Source organism: Bombina bombina, chromosome 1, assembly GCF_027579735.1.
Source record: "Bombina bombina isolate aBomBom1 chromosome 1, aBomBom1.pri, whole genome shotgun sequence".
NCBI classification, from domain to species: Eukaryota; Metazoa; Chordata; class Amphibia; order Anura; family Bombinatoridae; genus Bombina; species Bombina bombina.
In genome coordinates, this window is record NC_069499.1 from 1,116,361,082 (window position 1) to 1,116,383,622 (window position 22,541).

Genomic DNA, 22,541 nt, shown 5'->3' on the forward strand with positions numbered 1-22,541 from the left:
CACTCACTAGGTATTTCTAGACGTCTCAGTACCTCTTTCCATCCACAAACTAATGGCCAGACTGAAAGAACAAACCAGTGCATTGAACAATACTTAAGATGTTTCATTTCAGCTAAACAAGAGAACTGGACCCAACTTCTGCCATACGCAGAATTCACCTTCAACAATTCCATTCATTCCTCTACTAACTCCACACCGTTTTTCATTAATTATGGTTTCCATCCCTCTTTTGAATGGGATTCTATGGTCGGCAACACTTGTCCTGTTGTGAATGACCTCATCAACACTATTAGTGAATCCTTTTCATTAACTGCTGAAAATATTCGCATCGCCAAGGATCGGTATAAATTTCATTTTGACAAGAAAAGGATTCCCTCGCCTAAATATGCTGTAGGTGACTACGTTTGGTTATCGACACGTAATCTACATTTACCCCTTCCTTCCAGGAAACTGTCTTCCAGCTTTATTGGACCATTCCCCATCGTAAAGATTGTGAATATGAATGCTGTCACCCTCGCTTTACCAGCAAATCTGAAATCCCATCCTACCTTTCATGTGTCTCTCCTCAAGCCTTATAGACAGCTTCGTCACCATGATCCTTCTATTCCTAGACTTCCTCATCTGCAGGATGCCACCCTGGAGTATGAGGTACAAGATGTGTTGGACTCCCGACGCTTTCGAGGGCAGCTTCAGTATCTGGTTCATTGGAAGGGCTATCCTGATTCTGAGGACTCCTGGGAACCGGCTTCTAATCTATCTGCCCCCCGATTGGTGGCCAGGTTCCATGAACGTTGTCCTGATCGCCCTGGACCCGATCCCCGGAGTTGATCCTTGGGGGGGGGGTCCTGTCATGACTGCCTAAGTTCTTTGCTTTATCCTTTGTATAGCTGTGTCTTTTCACACTTACATAATCTCCTCCCCATCAAGCTGTTTAAATTTCCCTCCTACTCATACCAAATTGCTTGATTGATGAATCCAGCTTCTCACCCTCAAACTTCCTTGCAACCTTTGAGACAGACGCAGCTCACCTCTCTACCAAACACAGGACCGGAACCGGCAAGCGGTGACGTCACACGCCATCGCACACGCTGCAAATCCCCAGACTCTGCAGGGGAACTACTCTGTGTCCAGACACCACTCACCCATTACTTCTATAGTAACTTTAAAAAGCGCTTCCTTCACTCCTGTACCGCAGTAAGTTACCAATATTCAACATTTACTCCAGACATGTCTCAGAACTTTTAGTTAAGATGCCTTCGTATTCAAATGCGCTAATATTTACCTAACTTCGTTATTTGTCAGTCTCAGTACCTTAAAAAGCTCAAGTGTCATTAGCTGTATTTTGCCTTTTTCTTGTACTGTTATCTGTGCTGCCAATTATGATCAGATACTATCTGTTTAACTCTTTAACCTTGCAATTGCATGTTATTATTTAAGTGGGAACCAGTTTGTCAATACTGAGTGGGGCTATATGCTCTGTGGTCTCAGCCATTGTCTCACCTATCCTTATAATAAAAGTGAACTGTATCCATTGATTCTGAACCTTGCTGCCTCCCTTCACCTATACAGAATCATTGATACTTTCACAACACTTTTAAAGCTGCAGTTGTGGTCCTAAAATTCCCTCTCTCCTTTACAGGGGTGAGATTACCTTCCACAGGCTGACAGGAACCTTGAAGTTCTGACGAGACGCCATCAGATCCATGTCTGGAATGCCCCATAATTGAGTTATTTGGGCAAAGATTTCCGGATGGAGTTCCCACTCCCCCGGATGGAATGTCTGACGACTCAGAAAATCCACTTCCCAATTTTCCACTCCTGGGATGTGGATCGCAGACAAGTGGCAGGAGTGATCCTCCGCCCATTGAATTATCTTGGTCACTTCTTTCATCGCCAGGGAACTCCTTGTTCCCCCCTGATGATTGATATATGCAACAGTCGTCATGTTGTCTGATTGAAACCTTATGAATTTGGCCTTTGCTAGTTGAGGCCAAGCTCTGAGAGCATTGAATATCGCTCTCAGTTCCAGAATGTTTATCGGGAGAAGAGACTCTTCCCGAGACCATAAACCCTGAGCTTTCAGGGATTCCCAGACCGCGCCCCAGCCCACTAGACTGGCGTCGGTCGTGACAATGACCCACTCTGGTCTGCGGAAGCTCATTCCCTGTGACAGATTGTCCAGGGTCAGCCACCAACGGAGTGAATCTCTGGTCTTTTGATCTACTTGAATCATTGGAGACAAGTCTGTATAATCCCCATTCCACTGTTTGAGCATGCACAGTTGTAATGGTCTTAGATGAATTCGTGCAAATGGATGTCCATTGTTGCAACCATCAAACCTATTACCTCCATGCACTGCGCTATGGAAGGACGAGGAACAGAGTGAAGTACTTGACAAGAGCTTAGAAGTTTTGATTTTCTGACCTCTGTCAGAAAAATCCTCATTTCTAAGGAATCTATTATTGTTCCCAAGAAGGGAACTCTTGTTGACGGGGACAGAGAACTTTTTTCTTTGTTCACCTTCCATCCGTGAGATCTGAGAAAGGCTAGGACGATGTCCGTATGAGCCTTTGCTTTTGACAGGGACGACGCTTGAATTAGGATGTCGTCCAAGTAAGGTACTACTGCAATGCCCCTTGGTCTTAGAACCGCTAGAAGGGACCCTAGTACCTTTGTGAAAATTCTTGGAGCAGTGGCTAATCCGAATGGAAGTGCCACAAACTGGTAAGCGAACCTTAGGAACTGATGATGTTCCTTGTGGATAGGAATATGTAGGTACGCATCCTTTAACCCCTTAACGACCAACGACGTATGGGGTACGTCCTGCAAAAAAATGCAGTTAATGACCAAGGACGTACCCCGTACGTCGTTGGTCTTTGAAAGCAGTGGAAGCGATCCTGATCACTTCCAACTGCTTTCATGTTATAGCAGTGATGCCTCGATATTGAGGCATCCTGCTATAACATTTTTTAGCCGTCCGATGCAGAGAGAGCCACCCTGTGGCCCTCTCTGCATCGGCCATCAATGGCCATGTTCGTGGGTGGGTGGGAGCTGATCTAGGGAGGCGGGTGGGCGGCCATTGGTGGGAAGGGGGGCGGGATCTGGGAGGGTGGGAGGTTGGGGGTTGAGGGGGGGCAGCTACATAATTGAGGGGGGGCAGCTAAATAATAAAATAAAAAAAAATTGATAAAAAAACATTTGAGTTCAAACTGGGTACTGGCAGACAGCTGCCAGTACCCAATATGGCGCATAATAAGGCAGAGAGGGGGGTTAGAGAGCTGTTTGGGGGGGATCAGGGAGGTTGGGGGCTAAGGGGGGATCCTACAGAGCAGAATTATTATTGTTTTTTTTTTTTTAAATCCCCAAAAAACTCTTATTTTAGTACTGGCAGACTTACTGCCAGTACTTAAGATGGCGGGGACAATTGTGGGGTGGGGGAGGGAAGAGAGCTGTTTGGGAGGGATCAGGGGGTGTGATGTGTCATGTGGGAGGTTGATACCTACACTAAAGCTAAAATTAACCCTACAAGCTCCCTACAAGCTCCCTAATTAACCCCTTCAATGCTGGGCATTATACACGTGTGGTGCGCAACGGCATTTAGCTGCCTTCTAATTACCAAAAAGCAAAGCCAAAGCCATATATGTCTGCTATTTCTGAACAAAGGGGATCCCAGAGAAGCTTTTACAACAATGTATGCCATAATTGCACAAGCTGTTTGTAAATAATTTCAGTGAGAAACCTAAAATTGTGAAAAATGTAACGCTTTTTTTTATTTGTTCGCATTTGGCGGTGAAATGGTGGCATGAAATATACCAAAATGGACCTAGATCAATACTTTGGGTTGTCTACTACATTATACTAAAGCTAAAATTAACCCTACAAGCTCCCTACAAGCTCCCTAATTAACCCCTTCAATGCTGGGCATAATACACGTGTGGTGCGCAGTGGCATTTAGCGGCCTTCTAAATACCAAAAAGCAATGCCAAAGCCATAAATGTCTGCTATTTCTGAACAAAGGGGATCCCAGAGAAGCATTTACAACCATTTATGCCATAATTGCACAAGTTGTTTGTAAATAATTTCAGTGAGAAACCTAAAGTTTGTGAAACAATTTGTGAAAAAGTGAACAATTTTTTTTATTTGATCGCATTTGGTAGTGAAATGGTTGCATGAAATATACTAAAATGGGCCTAGATCAATACTTTGGGATGTCTTCTAAAAAAAAATATATACATGTCAAGGGATATTCAGGTATTCCTGACAGATATCAGTGTCCCAATGTAACTAGCGCTAATTTTGAAAAAAAGTGGTTTGGAAATAGCAAAGTGCTACTTGTATTTATTTCCCTATAACTTGCAAAAAAAACAAAGAACACGTAAACATTGGGTATTTCTAAACTCAGGACAAAATTTAGAAACTATTTAGCATGGGTGTTTTTTGGTGGTTCTAGATGTGTAACAGATTTTGGGGTTCAAAGTTAGAAAAAGTGTGTTTTTTTCCATTTTTTCCTCATATTTTATAATTTTTTTTATAGTAAATTATAAGATATGATGAAAATAATGGTATCTTTAGAAAGTCCATTTAATGGCGAGAAAAACGGTATATAATATGTGTGGGTACAGTAAATGAGTAAGCGGAAAATTACAGCTAAACACAAACACTGCAGAAATGTAAAAATAGCCTTGGTCCCAAATGGACAGAAAATGGAAAAGTGCTGTGGTCCTTAAGGGGTTAAATCCACGGTGGTCATAAATTGACTTTCCTGGATGGTGGGAAGGATCGTTCGAATGGTTTCCATTTTGAACGATGGAACCCTGAGAAATTTGTTTAGGATCTTCAGATCCAAAATTGGTCTGAATGTTCCCTTTTTTTTGGGAACTACGAACAGATTAGAGTAAAATCCCATTCCTTGTTCTTTTAAACACCAAAAAACTCTTAACCATCTCCGTGGAGATGTTGCCTGTGCAACGGCAAAGAGAATGACTGGGGTGGGCGGAGCCTAGGAGGGATCATGTGACCAGCTTTGCTGGGACTCTTTGCCATTTCCTGTTGGGGAAGAGAATATCCCACAAGTAAGGATGACGCCGTGGACCGGACACACCAATGTTGGAGAAATAAGCATTTTTGTAATATACATATATTATAAAAGCTATAGCTGTTTCAAAAGTGTATTTAAAGTGAAGGTAAACTTTCACAAATGGGTGTCTGGTTTTTAAAAATACTATTAACCCCTTAATGACCAAGGACGTGTCAGGCACGTCCTCATTTGGATGTCAGTTAATGACCAAGGACGTGCCTGACACGTCCTCTGGGGTTTGAAGCGCTAGAAGTGACCGTGATCGCTTCCAGACGCTTTCAGGGTATTGCAGTGATGCCTCGATATTGAGGCATCACTGCAATACCCTTTTTTACCCACCGAATGCAGAGAGGGCCACTGATGGTGCCGATTGTTGGTGGGTTAAAGCAGCAGCAGGGAGGCGGGTGGGTGTCCCATTGGTGGTATGTTTCCTCCTAATGTCGACTCCGAGTGCGCACGGGGGGGGGGGCAGGAGCGTGCGGGGGGTGGGAGCGTGCACGCGCACGTGTGCCCATTTCCATTAGATGCATATTAATGCATAAGGAGGGAGTGGGAGGGGGGAATCTGATGTTGAGCAAGGGATCTGGTTGGGGGTAGGGTACTGAGGGGGGCAGATACACAACAGAAAAAAAGGATATTTTCATTTTTTTTTTTTAAAAATGTGCCTAATTTGCAGCAAACTGGGTACTGGCAGATAGCTGCCAGTACCTAAGATGACTGCAAATAGGTAGAGGGGGGAGGGTTAGAGAGCTGTTTGGGTGGGGGGATCAGGGAGGCAGACTTTCTGCCAGTACTTAAGATGGCGGTGACAATTGTGATGTGGGGGAGGGTAGAGAGCTGTTTAAGGGGGGTCAGGGAGTGGGATGTGTCAGGTGGGAGGCTGATCTCTACACTAAAGATAAAAATTAACCCTACAAGCTACCTAATAATTAACCCCTTAACTGCTGGGCATAATACAAGTGTGATGCAGCGGCATTTAGCGGCCTTCTAATTAACAAAAAGCAATGCCAAAGCCATATATGTCTGCTATTTCTGAACAAAGGGGATCCCAGAGAAGCATTTACAACCATTTGTGCCATAATTGCACAAGCTGTTTGTAAAGAATTTCAGTGAGAAACCTAAAGTTAGTGAAAAAGTGAACGATTTTTTTTATATGATCGCATTTGGCGATGAAATAGTGGCATGAAATATACCAAAATGGGCCTAGATCAATACTTTGGGTTCTCTACTAAATAAAATATATGCATGTGAAGAGTTATTCAGGGATTCCTGACAGATATCAGTGTTCCCATGTAACTATCGCTAATTTTGAAAAAAAAAAAAAAATGGTTTGGAAATAGCAAAGTGCTACTTGTACTTATTGCCCTATAACTTGCAAAAAAAGCAAAGAACATATAAACATTGGGTATTTCTAAACTCAGGACAAAATTTAGAAACTATTTAACATGGGTGTTTTTTGGTGGTTGTAGCTTTGTAACAGATTTTGGGGGTCAAAGTTAGAAAAAGTGTGTTTTTTTATTTTTTTCATCATATTTTATAAAAAAAATTAAAGTAAATAAGATATGATAAAAATAATTATATCTGTAAAAAGTCAATTTAATGGCGAGAAAAACGGTATATAATATGTGTGGGTACAGTAAATGAGTAAGAGGAAAATTACAGCTAAACACAAACACCGCAGAAATGTAAAAATAGCCCTGGTCCCAAACGGTCAACAAATGGAAAAATGCTGTGGTCCTTAATGGGCTAAAAACAGGTGTACTTTCATTCATGAAAGTTTACATTTCACTGGTTTTATTAAAATACTTACCTTTTCTTCTTGCAAGCCAGAGCAGCGATTCCCCCGCCCGCCCCTCGTCTCTTCTTACGTCAGCAATGACGAATCCGGCTTCCTCCAATCACGGCTCCCCCCCCCCCCCCAGAGCAAACATTGCCTGAGGCCATGCCATGATTGGAGAAAGCCAGATTCTTCATTGCTGACTGGGGGTGGGGGAATGGCTGCGCCGGCTTGCAAAAAGAAAAGGTAAGTTGAAATGTAAACTTTCATAAATGAAAGTGCCCCTGTTTTTAATAGTATTTTTAAAAACCGGGCACTCATTCATGAAAGTTTACATTCACTTTAAGTATGCACCGTGCATCAGCATTCTGAACACAGCACTTTCTCAGAGAGCCTAAGGTGCTTGTTCCATCTGGTTATAACTCAATTTGTCAATTGCTGACATGATACAAGCCCCACTGGTGCTCTGAGCAGCTGCAGTATTTAAAATGCTTGTGCACTGTGAATATCTAGCTATGCTTCGCATGTACATGCAGAGAAAAAAGTTAACACTAAAACAGTGTTAAGTTTTACTATAAGTTTTTTTTTTGCTAATATATGTATATTGCAAATATGTTTCTATCCAAAGATGTAATTAATCTATGTGCATTTCAATTTTGATCGGAATGTCCCTTTAATCCTAATTTTATAAATCAATCAATGTTTGCATATATATATATATATATATTTACTTATATGCTATATGGAATACCTTTATTTATTATCTGCATAATATTATATTAATTGTTCTCAGCTATACAAAAATCTATTCCCATTCTTCAATGTGTGAAAGAACTGCTAGATCGCTTTATGGGATGATAGCATGAAGGTAAAGTAAAATTTAAACTTTATTCATTCAGGCAGAACATGTAATTAAAAAACCCTAAAACTAAAATGTTCCAATGTACTTTCTGCTATCAGATCTGCTTTGTTCTATGGGTATTCTTTGTTGAAGAGTAAACCTAGGTAGGCTCAAGCGTGTGAATGTGTGGTTAGCATTCTATATAGCAGCAGTGTTTCCAACAAAGTATAATATTGCAACAAACATTGTTGCAAACACTGATGCTATAATTTGATAACAGAAATCAATTGGGAAGTTTCTTAGAACTGCATGCTCAATTTAAACCATGAAAGTTTAATTTTGACTTTACTGTTTTTATTAGCCTCTTAATGACCACAAGGTACTGTGTACATCACTTTTCGTTTAACGGGTTTCTTGGTTATACCCACCCTCCTTCCAGCTGGCCACCGGAGACTGCGCTATTAAAAATTAAATCCCCATAGAAAGATCAGCGACGTACAGGGTAAAATTGAAATGTCTATCAATGCAGTTCACGTTGGAATATAAGCATTTTGGCAATATACTTGTATTAGCATAATAAAGACTTTTAGTAAAAGCTATCACTGTTTTAAGTGAGAGCTTTTACTGTGCATGTCAAAATATCTAATATCAAAATATGCTTCATGCACCAGCATTTAAACAGTGTGTCTGCTTATAGAGCTGTTGGTGCCTTGTATTGTGCTTGTGATTACTTAATATACATGATACAGGTTACTGAGCAGACACACTGGTTAAAATGCTAATGTATAAAGCATATTTAATGTTACTGAGCAGACACACTGGTTAAAATGCTAGTGTATGAAGCATATTTAATGTTACTGAGCAGACACACTGGTTAAAATGCTAATGTATAAAGCATATTTAATGTTACTGAGCAGACACACTGGTTAAAATGCTAATGTATAAAGCATATTTAATGTTACTGAGCAGACACAATGGTTAAAATGCTAGTGTATGAAGCATATTTAATGTTACTGAGCAGACACACTGGTTAAAATGCTAATGTATAAAGCATATTTAATGTTACTGAGCAGACACACTGGTTAAAATGCTAGTGTATGAAGCATATTTAATGTTACTGAGCAGACACACTGGTTAAAATGCTAATGTATAAAGCATATTTAATGTTACTGAGCAGACACACTGGTTAAAATGCTAGTGTATGAAGCATATTTAATGTTACTGAGCAGACACACTGGTTAAAATGCTAATGTATAAAGCATATTTAATGTTACTGAGCAGACACAATGGTTAAAATGCTAGTGTATGAAGCATATTTAATGTTACTGAGCAGACACACTGGTTAAAATGCTAATGTATAAAGCATATTTAATGTTACTGAGCAGACACACTGGTTAAAATGCTAGTGTATGAAGCATATTTAATGTTACTGAGCAGACACACTGGTTAAAATGCTAATGTATAAAGCATATTTAATGTTACTGAGCAGACACACTGGTTAAAATGCTAGTGTATGAAGCATATTTAATGTTACTGAGCAGACACACTGGTTAAAATGCTAATGCATGATGCTTATTTAGACATGCTTCATATGAACATGCACAGTAAAATATAATACTAAATATAGTAATAACAAGTAATAGAAGTATTTATGCTAAGGCAAGTATATTGCAAAAATGCTTCTATTCAAAAGTGAAATGGAGTGATGTGTATTTGTATTTTGGTTAAAATGTTCCTTTAATTCCAGCAGGACCAAATGAATCATATATAAAATCATGTAATTTATAGTAAAGAGCACTAGGTGTCACTATAAATCAAAGCTGCGTTTTATTAAATGTTTTCACTGTTAAAACATCAGATTCTCTGTTCTGAATGAGTTTATTTTGTATTTATATATAGCCTTTCAATAAATGCAGCTTTAGCTAGAATGTAGACAATACACAAAATGTATTATAATTTTATATCAAATGTCGTGGACGAAATGTTATAATGTGTTACTTCTGCAGATGGAATGGACCAATGCAAACATGAAAAAGGCAACAAGGTTGAAACCAATTACCTAAACTCTTTCGCTTATTTTCAATGTTTTGACTCCTACATATTTGATAAACTAAGTTGCTAATATACCGAGATTGTTACTAATAGTAAACAATTGAATAAAAAAGATGCACTTAGAAGGCAGCAGAGGAAAGTGGCCTTTCTCATATGTTATTAATTAACGGGTTTAACATATTTGATTTAGACACAAATAGCCCCTTTATTACATGATGAGTGCCTAATTATGTTGTGAGAGTGAGATAATAACCTTCAGCTGTTAGGGGCGGAGTTGAAAGGTGTATAAAAGTTAAAAGTGTTTGTGGGAATCAGAGCATAAGATAAAATAATAATATATAAAATTTATATATAATATAAAATAAAATAAAGAAAAAGAAGCTACATTTTGAGTTGTGAGCGATGCAGCCTTCTGGCCAAAGTATCCCAAGCCAGGGAATAGCCGTATTTAGCTGCACGGTTCCGGACTGTTGGGCCACGTTTAGTAAGGAGAGACGTCTGAAGGAACATATGAGCAGCCACACCGGGCAGGTTAGTGGTTGCACTCTGTAAATGGCGCCCTTTTATTTTGTCCTGTATACAAATTATCTGTTCTAAACCTAGTGGCTGGAGGATTATTGTATTTTACGGTTTCTGATAAATCCCCATTTCTCTTTGCTTTGCATAATCTAGAAGCCATGGCGCTGTAACAACCCCGGATGTGATCAAACCTATACCCGCAGGAGTTATCTCCACAGACACAAGCTGCAGCAGCACACTGACGTCAAGGGGCACAGGTGAGCGTGAGTCCGTGGGTTATGCTCCGCATCTAATAACGATCTCAGTATGTGCCAGTGACTATTGTGTTCCGCATCTAATAACTCTCAGTATGTGCCAGTAACTATTGTGTTCCGCATCTAATAACTCTCAGTATGTGCCAGTAACTATTGTGTTCCGCATCTAATAACTCTCAGTATGTGCCAGTAACTATTGTGTTCCGCATCTAATAACTCTCAGTATGTGCCAGTAACTATTGTGTTCCGCATCTAATAACTCTCAGTATGTGCCAGTAACTATTGTGTTCCGCATCTAATAACTCTCAGTATGTGCCAGTAACTATTGTGTTCCGCATCTAATAACTCTCAGTATGTGCCAGTAACTATTGTGTTCCGCATCTAATAACTCTCAGTATGTGCCAGTAACTATTGTGTTCCGCATCTAATAACGATCTCAGTATGTGCCAGTGACTATTGTGTTCCGCATCTAATAACTCTCAGTATGTGCCAGTGACTATTGTGTTCCGCATCTAATAACTCTCAGTATGTGCCAGTAACTATTGTGTTCCGCATCTAATAACTCTCAGTATGTGCCAGTGACTATTGTGTTCCGCATCTAATAACTCTCAGTATGTGCCAGTGACTATTGTGTTCCGCATCTAATAACTCTCAGTATGTGCCAGTGACTATTGTGTTCCGCATCTAATAACTCTCAGTATGTGCCAGTGACTATTGTGTTCCGCATCTAATAACTCTCAGTATGTGCCAGTGACTATTGTGTTCCGCATCTAATAACTCTCAGTATGTGCCAGTGACTATTGTGTTCCGCATCTAATAACTCTCAGTATGTGCCAGTAACTATTGTGTTCCGCATCTAATAACTCTCAGTATGTGCCCGTAACTGTTGTTTTCTCTCTATAGCTGCACATCCGCTGGCTGCAGGGCAGCGTTTAAAACGAAGAAGTGTCTAAAGCGCCACATTTTATATAAGCATGGAAAGGATTGCCCATTGACAGTAAGGGCGCTGGTGTATATAGGGTGGGGGGTGTAGAAATACAAAGGAGCTGCAACTTATGTTTCATCATATTCAGTACAGTATACAATTCTAAACATAGCACGCCTCATAAGTTGGTTCAATCACAACAGGGAATGCTTTCATAAAAGGCAATAGATTAAATTATTGTACCTTCTAAAATGTCTCATTTTAAAACTAAAATTTACATTAAAGCTACATACTTTCAATCATGTTCATTTTGCATTCACTTATTAAATGGCTAAAGCAACAAAGAGCAGGGTTTGTGGCTACTAAATGTAAAAGAACTAGTAGCAGTCATGTTTTTTAGAACCAGTTCTTCTCTTTATCATACAGTGCTCTGTATCCGGATGCAAACAAACTTTCCAAAAGCGGAATCTGCTGAAGAGACATCTTTCTGAGCAGCACAATGAGCCTGTATTTGTGTGAGTACAGAACCTGTCTACTTTATATTTTCCTTCGTTTTAGTTTCATGGTTCAGATAGAAAATGTCATTTTAAGAGACTTTTTTGATCTCTTGTTCGTCTCTGTTGAAAGCAAACCTAGGTAAAGAGGATCACCACTAGGAATTTAGGGGTTCCTATCCTTACTAATGCTGCAGTTTTTAGCAAAATAACTAAAATATGTGCACACTTTACTCTTGAATGTGGTCAAACATTAAAGGTAGAAACTCACTCTGCTCTTGTTTGTACTAATGAGTAATAAAGTAGACTGCATTTGTCAAGAATGAGCATTACAAAATGTTCTGATTATCTGACACAAACTAAGTGATAAGCAAACATTCCTCATGCAACAAGTTATCAGAACTGAAATAAGAGCCCTTATGTTTATAAAGCATTAATCAATGTGCTCCCTATACTTACCTAGTCACCATACCCAACTTATTTTTTATCATACTGTATTTAGTCTTTTTGAGGCTCCAGATCCTTCTCTGCATGTTTTCACAGTATGTGTATGTATGAGTCTGATCTGCTGAGGGGCATACATGAAAGGCAACTTTGAAATTTGTCAATCTATTGCTCATTTGAACTTCAGTTACTGTTGGTATCTTTATTATATTTGTCAGTTGTGCTGATCTAATGATAGAAATATATTTTTACAGCAAGGAATCCGTTAACCTCCTCTAAGATGAGCACCACAGTCTAGTTCAACTGCAGAAACTTATGCTTCATATATAACCTTAAAGGGGCACTAACCCCCATAAAAATGGTTCTCTCTCTCTCTCTCTCAATCATGATTTTTTAACATTCCAATTTACTTCTATTTAATTTGCTTCATTCTTTAGATATCCTTTTTAGAAGAAATGGCAATGCACATCGGTGAGCCAATTACACAAGGCATCTGTGTGCAGCCACCAATCAGCAGCTACTAAGCCTATCTAGATATGCTTTCCAGCAAAGGATTACGGGAAAAATAAGCAAATTAGATAATAGAAGTAAATTAGAAGGTTGTTTTAAAAATGCAAGCTCTTTCTAAATCATGAAAAAAAGTGTGGGTTTCATGTCCCTTTAAAGGGACAGTCTAGTCAAAATTAAGCTTTCATAATTTAAATAGAGCATGCAATTTTTTAAACTTTCCAATTTACTATTTTTTTTTTATTTTTTTTTTATCAAATTTGCTTTTGTTCTCTTGGATTTTTTTTTTAATTTTTTTTTTTTTTAGGCTCAAACTGATTTCTAAACCATTGAAAACAGCCTCTTAGTGCATTTTGACAGTTTTTCAGTTACACTGCTAGTTCATGTCATATAGCGAACGCTGTGCTCACTCCCGTGGAGTTAGGAGTCAGCACTGATTGGTAAAATGAATGTCTGTCAAAAGAACTGAGAAAAGGGTCAGTCTTTAGAAGCTTTAGATAAAAGGTAATCACAGAGAAAGTGTTAATATAACTGTTGGTTATGCAAAACTGGGGAATGGGTAATAAAGGGATTATTTATCTTAAACAATAAAAATTCTGGTGTAGACTGACCCTTTAACAGTAGTATTGCATCAAAATAATATGCAAAGTTAGGCTGAAAGCCTACTCTGTGTTGACCCCATTGTTACTTTTTTATTAAAGGGAAAGTAATGCTTATAATTAAGCATTGGATTTTATATTACATGTTGTAAAAATGCAATCTTTATTTTTTTTTTTCTTTTAGAAAGCATGGACTTTCTAAAAGGGAAATGTGTTCTTTACACTTTACTCTACAATATTTCAGTCATTTGGTTGCATGCTATAGTGAGAGATATTTAAGATTTTTTTTTTTTTTTTTTATTAATTTAATGTCCTATTAACTGATGGCAAAAAGAGTAAGTTAATTAAATTCAGTAATTTTCCACTTCCTCCTAGCTGTGACTTTCCAGGATGCAGCTGGAAATCAAATCGTTCATCCCATCTGACTGCCCATCGCCGGAGGCATGCAGGTAAGTTGCTTCAGTAACTTAAAATAATAAAGCTGGTGTGTGTGGGTTTTTTATTTTTATGACCTTTCAGGTTATCGCTGCAGTTACAAAGACTGCCAAGTTGTGTCGCCTACATGGACTTCCTTGCAGGAACATCGCAAGAAGCATCCATGTAAGTAACTTAATCTCCCTTCAAAAACAAGTTTAACATATTAGCAGACCTTTATAAAGAATCTGCATTTAGATCATACCCTTGTAAATGAGGCATTATTGGGTTGTCTCTACAGTGTCACTCCAGTGTGCCAAATGTGGAAAAGATTTCAAGAAGCAAAGTTCGCTGCATAAACACCAAGATAAGCACAAGGAACCGAGCCCAAGGCTGCCGTGTCCCAGGGAGGACTGCAGTGAAACCTTTACAACAGTGTTCAGTCTGACGCATCATGTGCGCAAGGCTCACCTGTGTCTGCAAACACATCGTTGCTACCACGCAGGATGCAGCCGTATATTTTCCATGAGGGTAAGTGTTTAAAATTATAAAGCGGGGTGGACTCTGACATTGAATTGTATAATGTTATGTTTAATAATAGAAATGCAAAAAGTGCTGCAAATGATTCTGTAAAAATCCCCTCCCCCCAGGAAAGTTTGATTCGACATCTTGTGATCCATGATCCTGAGCGAAAAAAACTGAAGGTACAGATTTCTTTTCTTTCAGAATCCAGGCCATTGTATAAGCAAACTCTTGGCTATTCCACCACATTCGGTTAGCAAGAGGTTGCTTTCAGTACTGTAGAATTAACTACATTTTGTTTGTTGTATGATTTTTAATTAATATTTCTGCTGGGATGACTTATGATTAGATTGTAGTGTGTGTCTACAATAACTAGTGGCGGCTTTTCTTCAACTCGAGTCTCTTCAAAGTAGTTGTGTAATCTATAATGCCTGAAAGTAAATAGACTGGGTACTTAAAGGGACATTCTAGTCAAAATAAACTTTCATGATTCAGATAGGCATGCAACTTTAAACAGCTTTTCAAATTTGGTGTTCTTAGAAAGCTAAACCTAGGTAGGCTAGACGGTGCTAGTTCATGTGTGCAAGATAACATTGAAAAGTCACATATCTGTAATTGCCCACTAATTCTGTCGGGGTGCATGAATACTTAAACTCCAAGATGGCCTCATTCACCAGTGTGAAGATGCAGAGATTCACTAACTTTTAAAGGGTTAAAATAAGGGGACGACTTTGAAAGCTGCTGGCACAGGAGGAAAAACCATAACATAGTGAGTAGTAACCAAAGCAGTTGTGCTCAGCAGTTAAATATTTCATTTTTAAAGGGAGATTAAAGTGCTTTTCAAACTTAGAAGATTTCAGAATTGTGCATTGCCCACTATTTCTTCATTCTCTGCTTATCTCAGATGTCCTGCTCTGTAGCATGGCTTTACATTTTACACCAGACCTTCAATCCTCCCTTGTGACTTTTTTTTATTTTTTCCTTGCAGCTTAAATTTAATAAAGAACTCTCAAAAACAAGTCGCCGTAACATCCACCGCACTCTGCCAGTTGTGGAAGAGGACTTGAGTAGGCTCTTTAACCAGAAACTTCTCTTCCGCTGCAAGACACAAATGGAGAGCAATCTATCCGGCCTCTTCAATGAACGACTTCTCCGGGATCAAGCTGAGCCAGAGGTCAACCTCAGTGGACTTTTCCAGTTGCCTACTGGTCACATAAAGACAGAAAAAGTGGTTTGAGAACATATTCAAGATATAGCTTGAAAAACAAACCTTTAAGACCAACGTTGGGGTTTTTTTTTTTTTTTTTTTTTTTCCTGCCAGACGTTTTGGCTAAGAACACACTGTAGCTAAGTGTGATTTTGTTCTTTATAGGCTGTATGACTTAATACTTTTTTTTGCGTTTATTTTTGCAAGTTCTTGTTTAAGTTGTAGAACCATAGAATATGCATATTCTGAAATTAAATAAAACATTTAACTTAAATATGTGAGAATCTACTCCATTTCCACTAGGTGGCACTGCTATACCTCATGTGAGGTCTGTGTGCTTGGTAGGGGAATTCTAATTTCATGTTAGCTGAAAGTTGTCTAGTTCAGATATGAAAATCTGGCCTGCAATAGATTACAGGTGAAATCAGCTGATGGGTGAGAGCAGGTTAATAGCCATGGTTACTGATCAGCTGATTATTTCACCTGTGCTAGTCTAGATTTTATAAAAAAAAACTGACCTGTTAGGGGTATTTGGGGACTGGGTTTCAGAAACACTGGCTTTAAAGGGACAGTAAAGTCCAATTTTTTTTTTTCATGATTTAAATAGGGCATGTAATTTTCCAATTTACTTTTATAACCAATTTTCCATTGTTCTGTTGGTATTAGTTAAAAGCTAATGCTAGGAGGTTCATATGCTAATTTATTAGACCTTTGAAGACTGACTAATCTGAATGCATTTTGACCACTTGAGGGCATTAGTTCATGTGTTTTCATATAGATAACATTTAGCTCATGCACTTTAAGTTACCCTGGAGTGAGCACTGTTTGGCTAAAATGCAAGTCTGTCAAAATAACTGAAATAAGGGGGCAGTTTGCAGGCTTAGATACACCTTTTTTTTACCTCTTATCTTGTGTTTCTAGAACGGTGTTGGTTATGCAAAACTGGAGAATGGGTAAAGGGTTATCTATCTTTTAAACAACGTCTGGTGTTGACTGCCCCTTTATGCAAGTAGGTGTGACAGAACATTTTATGCCTATATTTGTACAGCTATTTTCCAAGAGGTCAGTGATGGTTCTGTCATAATTTGTGTATTGTAAGCTTATACAAACCCTTCTAATTTATTCATTTATAACAAATTATCCATGACCAGCTTGAGGTTAATAGAATAACCCAACATGATCTATAGCTTGAGGTTCATAGCCCCCAAAAAGTTGCATTTCAATATAGGTATTGTATTTGGCTTACCCTTTAAGTGAGATTTTTTTTTCCTCTAAGTACAAGACATTTGTTTGTTACTATAAAATGTATACAGAGAAGCGCACTCACAGAAACCAATAACCAGCTCAATACCATTGTTAGCCTGTTCTATATCTATTTACCACCTGGGTGCATCTTCTTTTTAGCCCAGTAATGCTTTCCACAGAGGAGAACTTTCCTGTAGTATTAAGGTCAGTCCAGCTCTGAAATACCAGGCAATTGCTCTCTGAACAAGGAATACAGCAACCCCAGGAATTGTTTTGGCCTTCACTGGGCCTCGTCAGTGAGGTGTAGCCATATTCCTCTGAGCAAGGAGTCCACATCTGGTTACCCCTTTTCCCTTAGGGAGACTAAATACACACAGAAGCACACTCACAGGAATGAACAACCAGCTCAATACCATTGTTGGCCTGTTCTATGGTGATTTACAACCTGGGTGCAGCTTTTTTTTTTTTTTTTTTTTAAGCCCAGCTTATGTTCTGCTGTCTCAGTTGAGTGAGTCTCTATTTTTGTTTGTATGCAAATTACTCTTGGGTCTCCTTAAGAGTAAAGAGGGGGAAACAAGACGTGGACTCCTTGCACACATACCCTAGAGCAGTGTCTTCCCAACTCCAGGCCAAATTTTTATATCTTAGCTAGAGCACAGGTGAACTGATTATTTCACCTGTGATCTAGTTAATATATAATGAATGTGGCCTGTTAAGGGTCCTTTGGACTGGGTTTGGGGAAACACTGCCCTAGAGATGCAACTGAACCTCACTGGCGAGGCCAAAACTTGTGTCTGAGGTTTGTTTTACTTGTTAATAGAAGAATTGCCTGTTATTTTAGGACAGGGTCAGACTGATATGCTACAGCACACTGCCTTTCACAGAGAAAATATATTCTACGAGACTGCACCCCAAGTGGCACTGGCCTTGTGAACAAGCAAAGAAGTTTTTTTTCTAGCTTATGTTCTGTCAAGTGTCACATTATTTTATAGTAACCTAAAAATAGAATCAGCCATGTTTTAAAAATATATATATTTTTTTTATTACACAACCAAAATTATATATATCAGTTGACTGTCCCTTTTTAAGCACAAACTATTTTTTTGGGGGGCAGGGGGGGAATATTTCAGTTCACCAGCTACTCACAAGTGGGTTTTAGTCCATGACTAATAAAATTGGGCAGAAATAATTTGGTAAACAGTAAGCCCCCTTGCCAAACTATTTCACTTTTTTTTTTAGTTTTTTGTTGCAGTAGTATAGTGTTAACAAGTCTGGGTTCAGATCATGGGGTCTGCCTACTCTGTATTAATGTTCTCTTAAAGAGTGGTTGTTATGGATTAAGTGAGTGCACCGAAAAGGCCAAACTAGTTCTACTCAATTTTGATTATGTGAACAAACCAGGGCAAAAGCTCAGTCTGGTAATCACTAATATGATGCTATTTACACACTGATAATAACCATTTACAACTATATATGTGGTGTTTACATTCAATTTAGGGCCTTACAAAATTGAAAATATTTAACACCTTCAGGACTGACCCATCCGTTCATGTTCGTATAATAATCAAAAATTAAGCACATGATAGTCACTGCAAAAAGGCGCTGATTGCCTGCATTACTGGTCACATCCCCCAGTTGGATCAACTGCTGTTTGTTTCCAGAATGGAGCAGGACATGGCAAAAGTTATAATGTTCCCCGCCGTAATAAAGGCATTCCCAACGGCATCTAGGGGTTATAAAGGGACAGTTTAGGCAAACATTATTTGCCATTTAATCTGCTGGAGTGTAGTAAATTGATTTACCCTTATTTCAGCATTTGAAATAGCTGATTTAGATAGTGGGGTGTATAAGAGAACAAAGAACTAATAAAATTATGATTTTTCAAAGTATTGAACTTTGGCTTACAAACAGATATAAGCTAAGGAAGCGTGTGTGCGCGCAGTGATAACCTAAGGACCTACATTTTATCTGCAAGCTCAACCTACTGTAATAGGCTGTGATATCAAAGCACAAAACAGCTATTTCATATACACAAACCTGAAAATGCAATTTCTAATATTTTTTTTCTTTCTATACTCTGCAACTGGTGTAACAAGTCATTGGAAATACATTAAGAGGAAAAAACTATTTTACAGTATACTTTCCCTTTAAAATGTCTCCACCCCTCACTTGGAGCATGATTTCTTCTAAACCTTTCATATTTACATAGCTTTTCTATAACTGATACTTTAAAGGGATATGAAACGAAAACATTTCTATCATGATTCGTATAGATCAGACAATTTTAAGCAACTTTCTAATTTACTCCTATAAATTTTTCTTCGTTCTCTTGGTATCTTATTTGAAAAAGCAGGAATGTAAGGCTAAATGTATCCAATCAGCAAGTGCTGAACAAAAAAACGGGCTGGATTCCAAGCATACATGCCTGCTTTTTCAAATAAAGATACCAAGAGAAAAAAAGAACATTTGATAATAGGAGAAAATTAGAAAGTTGCTTAAAATTGCATGTGCTATCGGAATCATGATAGAAAAATATTGGGTTTCAGATCCCTATTACGTACTGAAATTTTCAGTATAGGTGGGATTACAACATGCAAAAGCAGCTTTTTCAATGTGCAAACTACAGGTAAAGGAGCTGGAAACCTATTAAAGGGGAGACATTTTTACAGCATAATGTCCCTTTAAAAGGTTTTCACACTATGTCCTTGGACTGCAAAACCACACAATTTAACAATAAAATAAATATATATTATACCAAAACCATGGTATTTATTTTTGCTCACAGAAAATGCACACGTGACTATACACATATGTAAATTTAAATTGTCAAAATGGGCAGTTACCACCTCTTATGTATAAGACTGCCCCCCTTCTACAGACGGCATGCATTTCCTGCTCCCTATACCCTCACATTATGCCACTAGCTCACACAAACGCTTGCACAATGTTTATTTTATGATAGCCCTGGGTGATACCTCAGCAGCTATATGTACTCATCTTCCCTTATTGTTCTGCTGTATTTAGGAAAATGAAACTAGCTCCACTTTTATGGCTGCTTCCGCTATGTACATAAATATGAATGGCTGGAGCATATGAAACAATCAGCTCTTGGGGAAGAGAGGTTTCTCCTCAGTTACTAAATTATTGCTTCAGAATGGTTTGTTCAGTCTATAAAGGAGCTTAACGCTGCACTACTGTGACAAACATCTGTGGCAGAGGCCCTGCAGAGACCTTTCCAAACTTTCAGCACAACTCATAAACTTCTACGCAGCCGCTTTGTTTGAGCTGCCAATCAGTGTGTTGAAAACACAATTTCACCTATACTGAATTGTTAGTGTTTCATATTGTGTTTGTATAAGCTATGCTTTTTTTTGGCTATTTTTTGTCATGAGAGTGCTGTTACATTTGTTATTTAAAGTTTATAATTATTTCTGTCAAGTGTTTGTCAGACTTATTTTTCCACCCATTTGTATGTGTGGGACTATATACTAGCCGCAATTAAACACTCACGTGTTTTAATAATAAAAAAAAAATAGAAAATTCAAAGGACCCCCCCAAATAAAGCGTACATTAATACCAAACTTCCAAGGAACATAATTTCCCAATTATATATTAAATAGAATGGAAATTCCAGTGACTCCTAAGTATTTGGAGGTTTGCAATTTCTAAGTGCAGGTGTGTTAAAGGGTATTAAACAAAACAATTGCCATGTTAACATTTAGGATTTCTGATTAATGATTAGAACAAAACCAGATTTTATTAGTGGCCTGTAAAATGTGTCATTGTCCTTCTTTCACTCCTTCTTTTCCTTCTTCCTATTCCTTTTCTTCCTGCTTTTCTGACACTCCACTTTAAATTACTTTAAACTCTGTACTCCCAAAAGGACATCCGATTTTCTGTCTCCACTCCATGTAGTGGTAACTATTCTAAGCAGGGCTGGCTCTATATTTTGGCCGTGTGGGACCTTGGGACCCACGCAGCACATAGGGAGAGCATATTCAGGATAATAGCATTTTTATTAACCCCTTAGTGACTGTAATGAGAGTGGGAGTGTGACATCACCGGATGGGGCGTGGCCTATGACCATTATAGTCTATGATACAGTTACTAAGTCTGATGTGTTGTGCAGTCTGTATACTTCTATGCTCTGCAATAATATAGCGTTGTACCTTCTATGCTGTGTCCTGCATCTCATGACATGGTGTCAGAAGTACTTGCCTGTGCTTCTGTTTCCTGAGTGATGTCGAAGTTTACCCCACCTGAGCCTTTTGATTTCTTTCAGCCTGCAGCTTGGCCCACATGGCGTCAGCGATTTCAACGATTCAGGATTGCTTCCAAGCTGGACAAGGAGAGTGGTGAAGTTAATTCTCTTTTATACTCTATGGGGAAAGATGTGGAGCTGGTGTTTAATGCCTTTACATTCCAAGAAGGGGAAGAATTTGACTTTGAAATAGTTATGAACAAACTCAGGGCTCACTTTGTACCCAAACGTAATGTGATTCATGAGAAGGCCTGTTTCCATAAACCTGCTCAGCTGAAAGTATTGTGGATGAAGTGCAGCAGTTCAGGAGAGCTGCAGGTGAAAGGCACAGTGTGAGCAGTAGACCAAGTGCAACAGATGGGCCCAGAAGCAGATGGGTGCAGCAGGCTCACTGCACGCGGTGTAACCGTAGCCATGATCAGAATGTCATATGCCCCGCTAAAGATAAAAGATGCAGAAAGTGTAACCAGATGGGCCATTTTGAAGGGGTGTGTAAAACTGAGTCCAGTAAGGAGATGCAGGTTGATAGTAAACAGGAGGCTCAAGAAGTATCCTTTGTAGGGTCTGTTGTTGAACGGTCTGTTTCAGATGAAGATAGGTGGGTTACCCTTACTGTAATGGGAGCCAAGGTTGCCTTCAAGATTGACACAGGAGCAGACATCACTGTTATGTCCCTTGCAGCATTCGTAAAACTGCCTAGACAGCCTCAGCTGGTGAAAGTTACAATGTAAGTTCATAGTCCTGGTGGCCGCATTGATTGTGCAGGGAAACTTCTTGCCAGCTGCGAGTGCAAGCAGAGAAAATTCGCCATGTGGGTACATGTAATTAGAGGACAGTGTGTTAACAACCTATTGAGTAGGAAAGCAGCCTGTGGTTTGGGCCTTGTCACCAGAGTAAACAAGATTACAGAAGACATGTTTGGTGAATTGGGCCTGCTTAATTGCAATCCAGTCCGAATATCACTTAAAGGGACACTGAACTCAAATTTTTTCTTTAATGATTCAGATAGAGCATGCAATTTTAAGCAACTTTCGAATGTACTCCTATTATCAAATTTTCTTCATTCTCTTAGTATCTTTATTTGAAATGCAAGCATGTAAGTTTAGATGCCGGCCCATTTTTTGTGAACAACCTGGGTTGTTCTTGCTGATTGGTGGACAAATTCATCCACCAATAAAAAAGTGCTGTCCAGAGTACTGAACCAAAAAAGGCTTAGATGCCTACTTTTTAAATAAAGATAACAAGAGAATGAAGTAAAATTGATAATAGGAGTAAATTGCAGTTGCTTAAAATTGCATGCTCTGTCTGAATCACAAAAGAAAAAAAAATTGGGTTCAGTGTCCCTTTAAGGTTGATGCAGTCCCATACAGCATTACTACTCCTCGTAGAATTCCATTCCCGCT

The 22,541-nt window shown here is 38.8% G+C and overlaps 1 protein-coding gene across 1 annotated transcript in view; it reads left to right on the forward strand.

Annotated features, from left to right (window-relative positions):
• LOC128663283 (P43 5S RNA-binding protein) overlaps positions 1-15,906 on the forward strand; it is a 33,203-nt gene extending 17,297 nt beyond the window's left edge. The window contains exons 2-9 of the mRNA XM_053717541.1: positions 10,420-10,523; positions 11,424-11,517; positions 11,872-11,960; positions 13,865-13,938; positions 14,009-14,089; positions 14,205-14,434; positions 14,554-14,607; positions 15,414-15,906. Of these exons, the coding sequence (XP_053573516.1) occupies positions 10,420-10,523; positions 11,424-11,517; positions 11,872-11,960; positions 13,865-13,938; positions 14,009-14,089; positions 14,205-14,434; positions 14,554-14,607; positions 15,414-15,662 (975 nt within the window). The 3' untranslated portion in view covers positions 15,663-15,906. The remainder of the gene's footprint in view (positions 1-10,419; positions 10,524-11,423; positions 11,518-11,871; positions 11,961-13,864; positions 13,939-14,008; positions 14,090-14,204; positions 14,435-14,553; positions 14,608-15,413) is intronic.
• Positions 15,907-22,541: the final 6,635 nt, after the last annotated feature.